The 10,420-nt window shown below is 45.6% G+C and overlaps 1 protein-coding gene across 1 annotated transcript; it reads left to right on the top strand.

The window, feature by feature from the left end:
* Positions 1-95: 95 nt before the first annotated feature.
* Positions 96-9,749, top strand: LOC104503262 (nucleolar and coiled-body phosphoprotein 1-like; the record flags this gene model as incomplete). The annotated part of the gene is made up of 12 exons (XM_010146521.1): positions 96-217; positions 1,737-1,846; positions 2,579-2,720; positions 3,267-3,370; positions 4,084-4,234; positions 5,122-5,262; positions 5,679-5,768; positions 7,094-7,240; positions 7,455-8,015; positions 8,737-8,849; positions 9,230-9,310; positions 9,591-9,749. Coding segments are annotated over 12 exons (1,921 nt in total), but the record flags the coding sequence as incomplete, so codon positions are not given.
* Positions 9,750-10,420: the final 671 nt, after the last annotated feature.

Raw genomic sequence — 10,420 nt, 5'->3', positions numbered from 1 at the left:
GTGGGTTGGTCTCCGCCGCGCTGCCGGCCTCCCTCCGATACCTGGTCGTCGTCCGGCCCTCGCCTCGTAGTCCCTAGCTCAGACTCTCCCTGTAGGTCTCCAGCGGCCAAGAAGAGAAAGCTCGTTCCCAACGGCTCCCAGGCGAAGAGGAAGCCGGCCTCCAGCAGCGATGACAGCTCCAGCGAGGAGGACGAGACGCCCCCGGCCAAGAAACCAGGTGGGGTTGGTGAGCGGCCCTAGGGCAGGCCAGGCTTGTGTCCGACACTGGCACCTCACCTGCGTCAGTTCCAGCGGCTCATTTGAGGTCCCTCAGCGACTATCAAGGACTGGGTTTTTTTGTTGACTGATCTTGTTTCTGGCAGCTCTTCTGCCCCTGACATGTAAAGTATGTTCATCCTAGCTAGGGGTGATCTCTTTATCCCCTTAGAATTTAAGCACATCAGGGTTTATGTCCGCCGGAAGACTTTAGGCATTCCTTTTGGTTGAGACTGGTGAAGGCACTGGGCTGTCTTGAGTTTTGAAGGTGCTGTTAAAGTAGCACCTTCATTACCTTGTCTGTATTGAGATTCTGCTTTCCAGACATTCACTGATAGGATATTTCAACAGGGTTGCTCCTACTTCAGCACCTTCAAATTACAGTTTTTGAGTGCATGTACACTGGGCTAGTACTCTCTCTGTAGGAGATAGCTACCTCATGGGGTTTTTTCCATGCTATTTTCCAGAGACTCTGTTTCGCCGAGAGCTTCAAAGAATGGTTTCATACCTTGCTATTGTAGGACAACTGATTCAGGTTTTGTAAGTGCTTCACATTCGTTAGAATAGGTGTAATTTGACAAGACAACTGCACGGCTAGGATTTATCAGGCTACTTTATATTGATGGGCACCGTGACCTGTTTGATGCAGGGCAGACGTACACAGTATCAAGTTCCAGAGAAAGGCCAAGCATCCTTACATGCTGCTTGTGTGAAGTTACTACCCCCTTTCTCTGGAGCCTGTGTCCTGGTGCTATCAAAAATACGTCCCTCTGCTGTACAGAAGTATGCGGTGAGCTGTATTTTTCCCTTGTTGTCTGGAATTGTCCTTATGCCTTGCCTTAATCACGGTGTGTGCAAGTTTGTATGTGTCTAGCAGTAGATTTGTGGGAAAGAAGGAGTAGACAGGGAGAGGAAGAGACAGAAAGAAAATTGGTCTTCAACCTGAGCCATCCTAAAGCTGAACTTGAGCTTAGATCTGATTTTTATTTGATAAGGACAGTTGCAATTATAATGTGAGGCAAAATTATTTCCGTTGTTCCATGTTATTAAAAAGCAGTCAGCAACCACAAAGGAGTAGATTTTGCTAAAACATGTTAAGCAAAGTGCCCAGAACCTTAACACAGCATTGCAGTGGTTTTCTTTGGAAGTCTGTGCTTGCTCAGCAGGTTTTCGTAAGCTGGAAGGTGTGCAGACCCAGTTAATGTTACATGTGGGGACATTTTCCATGTGGGGTGTCCTTTTTGGTGATAGAAGCCTGTACTTAAATGTGTATGTGACAGATAAAATCTAGAATTGGTTTTGTGCTCTTGCCTACCCATTCTAGAGTCTTCTGCTGCACCCTTCTCAAGAAACAAAGTCAGTGTTATGAGCTTCAGTCATGTTTTTTTTTACCCTGATACACCCTAGTATATGGTATAGGTACATAAAAGTTCTGAATTAACTTATCATGAATATGTGCTGTCCCTTATTTGCAGCTAAAGCAGCAGCTGTGCCCAAGGCAAAAGCAGTTCCTCCAGCCAAGAAGGCAGAGAGCAGCAGCGAGGACTCCAGTGACGATTCAGACTCGGAGGAGGAGAAGAAGCCAGCAAAGGTCAGCTTTTCTTTCCAGCCTCTTTAATACATGTTTGACACTGATGGGTAAGAGCAGATTTGACCAGCAGAATTCTCTCTGAAACTGGGCTCACTTTTCCTGAGCACTGAAGTGCCTAGACTGCTGCAGGTGCAGTGTAAGAGCTATTTCTGTAGTGGACAGTGTGCTATTTGGGCCGGTCCCATGAAAAATTATTTTATGTCCAGCACCCACTTTGTTTCATATCCAAGTCTGCTCCTTGTTTTTATCATAAGGCTGCCAGGGCTTACTTTGTTTGCAGAGAAAGACTTATTTACAATCTCTACAATAAATTTGATCTTTTTCTACATAGGTGCATATATATAAAAGGAGAATCTTTTTCTTGCTGTAGTTTTGAGAAGAGGTGGGGCGGAAGAGTGATGTCAGTGTGCACTAGAGGAGACCAATCTGTATTGCCCAGTCAGTATTACCAGTCTTCAAACTAGTGTGATCTAGAGAAGAAGAGAACAACGCCAACCCCAGAGCCAACTGAGGTGCAAAGGAAGCCTCCCATGGGCTGCTGGGAGGTTTCCCAGAACAAAATTGTTATCCAGTGTTTTTTGGGTCCTAACTGTTAGGCAGGGTGGTGTTTACAAGTCAAAATGGTAACCTCTGTGAAAGACAGATGTTTATACTCTCTGTACATGTGTCCCACTTCCTAGCCTCCTTTTCTTTTCATGGCTATACTGGTTAATTAGTTTCCCCCCCGTTCAGAAAGGTGCAAAACCTGTGGTAAAGCCAGCTGGAACCAAAGTTCAGCCTCAGAAGAAAGCAGAGAGTTCCAGCTCTGACTCGAGCAGCTCAGATGAGGAAGCACCAAAGAAACAGCCACCAAAACCAGCAACACCTAAACCAGGTACCTCTTCTTGTGTATCATGAGTCAAAGTGCAAAAACCAGGGGAGGAGGGATGGGGCCTATACCTACATGCACAGGCATGTCTACTAACCTCACAGCCTGAAAACTCGCTGTCACTGCTGTTTGCACTGCAGTCCAGTCTGCTTCTGACATGGGAAGTGTGGAACTGATTGCAAATAAAACATCTGGTCCCAGATGCGGCATGGTTTGCAGCAGTAGCTGTGATCAGCAACCTTAACTGCTTAAGTTGTGCTTTTGCTAGTGTCTTCTCCTCAAAGAGCAGGGAATGTCTTTAGTCCTGGAACTTTGATGAGCTGGAAGAGACAGTTTTCTGAAAACTTTATCTAAGCTTGCAGTAGGATACAAGAAGTTTTGCAGTACTGCCTTAATCTAGCCCGTTGGCTTTCTGTGGTATTCTCTCTATCATACATCTAGCCCGTTGGCTTTCTGTGGTACTTTTCTCTCTATCATATGTTATGCTGAATGTAATTAGCCTTCATCTGCCATAGCATATTTTCTGATGTCTCTTTTCACTTATCTCAAAAGGGAGTAAAGCTGCCCCGTCAACCACCAAGGTGGTCAATGGAAAAGCAGCAAGCAGTAGCAGCAGTAGTGAAGATTCTGATGAGGAAAAGGCTGCACCGAAGAAGGTAAATTAGACTGTGAAAAACTTACATGAACACTGTAGAAGTCTAGTAAGAGTGGGTCTATCTCTGTCTAGCAGGGATTGTGAAATGTGTAGATAAAGGCCTAGGCTATACAGATGCTGAGCACAGTGTTTGTGGCTCTTACACCCTAGGCTATACAGATGCTGAGCACAACACCTTCTTCTCCTTTATATAGCGGGATTATGTGTTCTAGCACCCCTCTATGCAGTGGCTTTCTTCCCTAATGCCTCCTTACCACTTCCTCTCCTTTAACATGAAAATATCTCACGGTGTCATAACCATATTGTAGTATCCTTTCTATATTCACTTTTGCATGACACTTTGGTGCTTATGTATCTGTAACTGAGTTTTCCACTAGGGAGTGTTTAAAAATGTTTTCTGCAACACAAAAATAATCATAGCTGTGTTACATCAAGTAGCACTTGCTACCATTTCAGGCAGTTCTGAACCTCTTAGTCAGAGGAGCGCCTCATTAGGGATTCATGCAGCAGAAAACAATGGCAGAGTGTCCAGAAAGATCATGATTCTCACTTGTTTCGTAAAATCTGCATTTCAGAATCTGTGTTCTTCTTTCTCCCTTTGTCTTCAAAATTTGCTTTCTGAGGTGTAGAGTTAAACAAGATCCACATCCAGCTGTCCCCACAAGATTTCTGTAACTTCTTTTTAATGTGTATTTCTCTCCTTCTTGACATAAGGCTGTGCCCAAGAAATCACCTCTGCCAAAACCTGCAACCACACAAGCATGCCCAGGCAAAAACAAACGGGCCAAGGAAAGTTCCAGTAGTGAGGACTCATCTGATAGCTCAGACGATGAAAAGCCGCCTGCAAAACAGAAACCGAAATCTGGTAAGTACTAAATACTGCTGCTGCTACATGGGAGGATGCTTTCTGCTAGAGCCGCTGTCCCAGGAGAAGCATGTGCAGGGCACAGGCAAGTCTTGCTGCACGTAAGATTCCAGGTGGTGTTGGTGATGATTTCTGTGAACCAGGTGTGCTGTTGAGGCTAAGCTTGCAATTCAGCTCCTCCCTCAACAAGGTGGGGGGGGGGCAGTGAGAGAGAGTGTGACAGACTCTGCATGGTTTGCTGCATGTCTGCTATTCAGGTGGCCTTTAAGTACCTTCTTCTTGCAGGTGTCCTGTCTGCCAGGATTTGGGAATTAATTTGCCAGTGGGTTGGTTATTCTGTAACTGCAGCAATTTAAGCTTTTTAATGGGTCTTTTTTTGAAGTATCCAGGGCTGTTCAGTTGCAGTCCAACTGATGGGCTCAATGGGCGTCTGTTCTATATTAGTATAGTGCTTTTAGGATTCCTGTAGAGAGCTGATCTGAGTGGAGGATCAAGCACCGAAACTCAGTCTGATTCTCTAACCAGAGGATTTGAGAAGGCAAGAAATGAAAACAATACAACAATTGACATCTCTCTTTGTGGTTTGGGGTTTTTTTTCTTAAAAAAGTTTGGTACACAGGCTCTCATTCTTCTAAAAGTACAGAGAAAACTTGTGCGGGGATGGTTGGGTCAGCTGAACCTCGGGAGGAGAGTTAAACTCACAGTAGAAACAGGAGGGTAGCAGTGGGGTGTGTGTAACCTTTCAAATCATAAGCTAGTATCTTTGATTGTATCTACGGAAGGGGAATAAATAGAACCAAATAGCAGAAGTGCTTATTCTAAGCACAACAAACATCTCAAGCCCTGCTTATCCTGCAGGCACCTGAATGCTGTGTCTCTCTTCATAGGTCAGTACAGTGCTGTACCACCTCCTCAAGCCACACAGGCAAAGAAGGGCCTGGCCAAGGCTCCTGCAAAAAAGGCTGAGAGCAGCGACTCTTCAGACAGTAGTGATGAGGCAGAGCAGGTGCCCCCAAAAGGAAAACCAGGTATGCTGTGAGGAGAGAAGGCTGCAGAGGAATTACTACAACATGTGGACAGTGTTTTGGCAATGTCTTGGTTTCCTTGAAAAAGCGATTTGACTTTGGTCTGTGTTGCTATTTGCTTCTCTGGAGGCTTCTGAGTAAATTGAAGGCTCCCTAGCCAACACTGTGTACAGCCCATGGATCCAAACTGTGTGCAGGTTGGATTGCTTTGCACGTGTTTGAAAAACCATCAGGTTCTAGTTTAGTGGGAATAAGCCAGGCCTGTTACTGCAGCTGGCCAGGTCCTTGCTTGGCTTCCAGTGTGCTGGCTGAATGGCTGGTGCACTGAGAAGGGAACTTTTTCACATCTGGAAAGGTTTGGGTCTTGGGCAAAGATTTGGTGTGGGTGTGGCCTGTTAATGTTAAACTTGCTTTTACAGGCAAAGCAGTAGTAGCTAAAACAGTCCCTGGCCCCCAAAACAAAGCTGTGACTACCAAGAAGGCTGAATCCAGTTCTGACAGTGACTCAGGTAATTCAAGAAATAAAGTGGGTTTGGGGTTTTTTTGTGTTAATGTTTTGATTGACCAAGTTGCTGTAGAGTAGTGTATCTTCTAAGATCCTTAGCGTGTGAGGTCAAAGGCTTCACAGTCTCCATCGCTAACAGCAGCAGCCTGTTATGCAGGGTGGAGTCTGACCATAAGACACCAATGAGACCATTGACAAGTGCAGAAAGGTCTGCATGTTGCTGTGTGGAAAGGGTGGGAGATCATGTGGATCACGTTTCTCCAAGAAGGTTAATGGTTACTACACCTTTGGGGATCTGTGTCTTAAGATTTTTGGCTTCTGTTATCCCATTTTTGGCTTCTGACTTTATTTGGGACAAGTTTCCAAAAACAAAAAAGCTATTGCTGTACCAAGTTCCAAATAGACTCAAAAGATGCTTTTCTCCTTCTGTGACCCTAGAAATAGGGGCAGTGTGCTTTGTATCTTCTGTTGATCAGGTTTAAGGTTTGCAGTGCTATCTTTCCCATGTAAGCTCCCTGTGCACTACATTCCTTCTCCAAGTTCCAAGTGCCTCTGTTGTATATATCAGCACCCTGGTGCTGCAGCAGGGACTGTGGGTGGCAGCTGCCTCTCTGTCTGCAGACAGCTAGCACTAGGCTGTGTGACCCTTCAACAAGCGGCAGGAGCTCTGCGTTTTCTAGTTCTGTTGCCTAGCTTCTCACAAATGGACAAGGTTTTAACACTTGCTATTGAAGTGTCCAGAAATGTTGGACCAGGTGAAGCTTAGCACTCCAGATTGCTCTGACACACGATACAAAGGCAGGTTTATATGCAGGAGTCTCCAGTCCATCCTCGGACTGCTGCGGAACACATTTGACACAGGAAATAGAAAGCTAAAATGGGATACTGTGCTGTTGGCTCACTTTCCCTGCTTTGTCAATTTTATCTCCTAATTTCTTGCCTGTTCTTTGACCTTTACTATCTTTTCTCAATGTTTCTTTTCCCTGAGTTTGTTCTTGGGGATACCTGTACTTTCTCCAGTCCCTTACTCTGTACCTCTTCTACATTATTCTCTAAATATCTCCTTCCTTGTGCATGCACTAGTGACAACTTAAACTGCCTGTTTGCACTTCCTCCCAACAAAGAAGGTAGGTGGGAAGATGAATGCTGTTCCCTGACCATTGGAGTGTTCATCAGATGCTGCTTATTGCCAGTTATCTAGTGACTCAGCCTTGGGCCCCAACCCATTTTGCTTTTCACTTCCCCATCAGTTACATACGTGTTATTACTGAAGTAACTTGTACCAGAAGCTTATTAACTTTAAGAACATCCTTTTTTTTTTTGGTTTAGATTCTAGTTCTGAAGATGACAAGAAGAAGGCAGGGAGTAAACTCCCAGCTAAACAGCCTGTGATAAAGAATACTTCCAAACCAGCAAAAGTAGCTATCAAGCCTGGACAAGCCAAGAAAGACTCCAGTTCCTCTTCAGAGAGCTCAGGTATTGGGGCAGGAAAAGAGAATTTGCACATGCACAGTGTGCTTGCTCAGACCTCTGTTTCTAGGCAGGGTATGAGGGTACAGTTGGACAGGAATACCCATTGCAGTATTGTTTCAAGCAGCTCATGTAGTGCACTGTGTATCAACACTGAATCATGTTAGCTTCATGTTGAAGGAATGGGGCTTAGCCTTGATAATTCTCCTTTCCATTCTAGATTCTGATAGCTCTGACAAGAAGGCCCCTGTGAAGCCCACAAATAAAGCAGCAACCCCTGCAACGAAGAAGGCACAAGCTGCCACAAAGAAAGCACAGAGTAGCTCTGATTCAGATAGCAGCTCCAGCAGCTCTGAGGATGCAAAGAAGAAGAAAGGCACTCCAGCTAAATTAACTGGCAAAGTGGGTAAGCCAGTGTCCAAACCTTCTACCCCAGCTCCCAAAGCAGCCACTTCTGACTCTGATAGCTCAAGCAGTGAAGAAGAAAAGAAGCCAGCAGTGAAACCAGCCATCAAACCTACAGGGGCAACAAAAGCAGCTGTGGGAAAGAAGGCAGCTGCTTCTAGTAGTAGTAGCAGCTCATCTGATAGTTCCAGTGAAGAGGATGAGAAGCCCAAAAAGGCAGGGAAAGGGGCGCAGAACAGTTCTAAGACCACTGCCTCCACAGAGAAAGCAAAAACACCCACACCGGCAGCAAACAACATGAAGTCTAAGCCAGCTGGTGGCAGCAGTAGCAGCAGTGAAAGCAGCTCTGAAGAAGAGGCTGGAAAAGTCAATGGAGGTATTACCTGCGGTCTGGGAAGTGGGTCTGTCAGACAGTGTTACTGAGCTCAGCATGAACTGGGAGCCTTTCCTAAACAACACTCAGTTTAATCTCTATGTGCTATTAGATTATGCCATCTGGAGCAGTACTGGGAGGGAAGGGATAGTTTTTAATTTGGTGTGATCCTTTTTGTCTGTATTGCATGTCAGCCGGCAGTGGAATGTGTGGTAACATCAAATAGTTTCTGTACAGTTGTTGCTAGATGCCATCTGTGCATACACAAAATGGTTAGTAACAGCAAGGCAGGCTGCTGGAGGACCTTGTCTGTGTAGAGTGGGACACCACAGATGATGCCCTAATGCACAGTCTCAATCTCTATCCCTCCAGGAGGAAAACAACTTTGAATGCACTGTTGATGTGTGCAAGTGCATACTGTGTGACTCCAAGAACTGGCAAATTTTAACCAACAGAACTTTCTCAAGTGCAATAAATCATTAATATAGAGGTACCCTATTCCACAAAATTATCTTTATCGATTAGGATAGGATGGCAAAGTCCTTGCTGACCCAGAATGGCTATTAGTGTCTGTTACAACAGCCTGTTTTCTAGGTGAGGTAACACAGGGACTGATCCTCACACCCATGTCAACACTGGGTTTGCATTCTGGGGGAGACATGCCATTACCTTACCCTACAATGCCGTTAGTCCCTTATAAGTTTCACTGCTGTACATCTGCCAGGCACGATCAGGAAGAAACAGAAGAGGGAAGATGTTCAGGAGCCAGAGACACCACACAGTAAAAAGGCAAAGATCAAAGCCAAAACACCACACACCGTTCCGAAGGTGAAACAGGTGAGTGAGAGTGGGCTGTGGTGACTGGTGCGAGAGCCATCTCTGCCTCCTGAACAAGCAGGCTTGTCTGGGGGAGGTTGGGCCCACAGGATTATCTATTTTTCTCCCTCTTCAAGCAATTGAGCCTTGTCTGGAGAACACTAGGGAGTGCACATACGTGCATAGTAGTATTCTGGGAAAGGTTGATTGGATATGCTTGCACAGGAACATCCCTAAGCTGCCTGAACTGAATGAAGGGAAAGAATTATGAATCTGAGAAACACTTGGATTGAGATGATGTGACCAGGGCTGCATAGCTGCAGGTCAAGGAGCGAAGGAGGTTGTCACTAAGGAATATCCTGTGCATGTATGCGCTTACTGTGTCTCATTTTCTTTAACAGTCAGCCACGCCGTTCCGCCGCGTAAGGGAAGAAGAGATTGAGCTGGATCCCCGTGTTGCTGATAACTCATTTGAAGCAAAGGTAGGGCTAGGTAGTGCCCAGAGTGGCAACCCTTAGCCTCTGCAAAGAGCCTCAGCAGAGCAACCTTGGTGTGCTTGTGGGCAGATTCTACCGGGAACTTTTTCCACCAGGAGGTGCTGTTAGGAAGTGTGTGAGCTCTGGCCAGAGGCACCGGAGAGTGGTATCTGCTCCAGCCTCGTCTACTGGTGTTTGCTGGGTAGGGTGAAGTACAAAGCATTGCCTTTACTCTCTTGGGTACTGACCTGAATGTCTTTTTCCTCTCCCCCTTCGTCCCTCACAGAAAGGAGCAGCTGGTGACTGGGGTGAGAAGGCTAACAATATCCTGAAATTCACTAAAGGCAAATCTTTCCGCCACGAGAAGACAAAGAAAAAACGAGGCAGCTACCGTGGGGGCACTATATCGACCCAAGTCAATTCTGTCAAGTTTGAAAGTGACTGAGAATATTTCCTGGCAAATTCATAAACCGCCTGCTCACCAGAACGGCTTGGATGGGCATGTGGATGTTATGGATGTCAAACCTGCCTGGAATGCTACCTCCCTTAACCCATTGTTGGGCAGGCAGCTCCAGCGTGGGGATGTCGGAGAATGGTTGGATGTTTCCCCCTTTTATTTCTAAATTCTGGTTTAGGCCCCTAATTTGGAACCGCCCTTGAGCAGGTGTTATTGTCACCACTGGGGTGACCTCCAAGACTTAAATTTTCTACAGTCTTATTTTAAAAGGCTGGCAGTGTTTTTTCATTTAGGTTTCCTGCCCATCTAGTAGAAGAAAGAGAAATCATTCTCCTGTGTCTTAACATCCCACTTCTTTTTTCATCCAGTTTGATAGCTGTGAAATGGCAAGTACTGTAACTTTCCTTTGGCTCGTTACTGTAAGAGCAACAACTGACTTGAACCCTCTGGCCGTAATCCCCACCCCCACCTGACATTTCAAGTTCACAGTTGCAGTGTGATAGGGTTCTATTCTGTTTCCTTCTGCTATGGTTTCACCTTGCAATAAATTCCTACCTTCCTCTTCCTTCCACTGCTGTTGAAGCTACGAATCAGAGTACTTAGAGAAGCAGAGTCTAAATACACCGTAGTAGTTGAGTAACTATTGGTTGCAGCTGCAG

Source organism: Eurypyga helias, unplaced genomic scaffold, assembly GCF_000690775.1.
Source record: "Eurypyga helias isolate BGI_N326 unplaced genomic scaffold, ASM69077v1 scaffold46670, whole genome shotgun sequence".
Taxonomy (NCBI): Eukaryota; Metazoa; Chordata; class Aves; order Eurypygiformes; family Eurypygidae; genus Eurypyga; species Eurypyga helias.
This window is presented reverse-complemented; position numbering and strand designations above follow the sequence as displayed.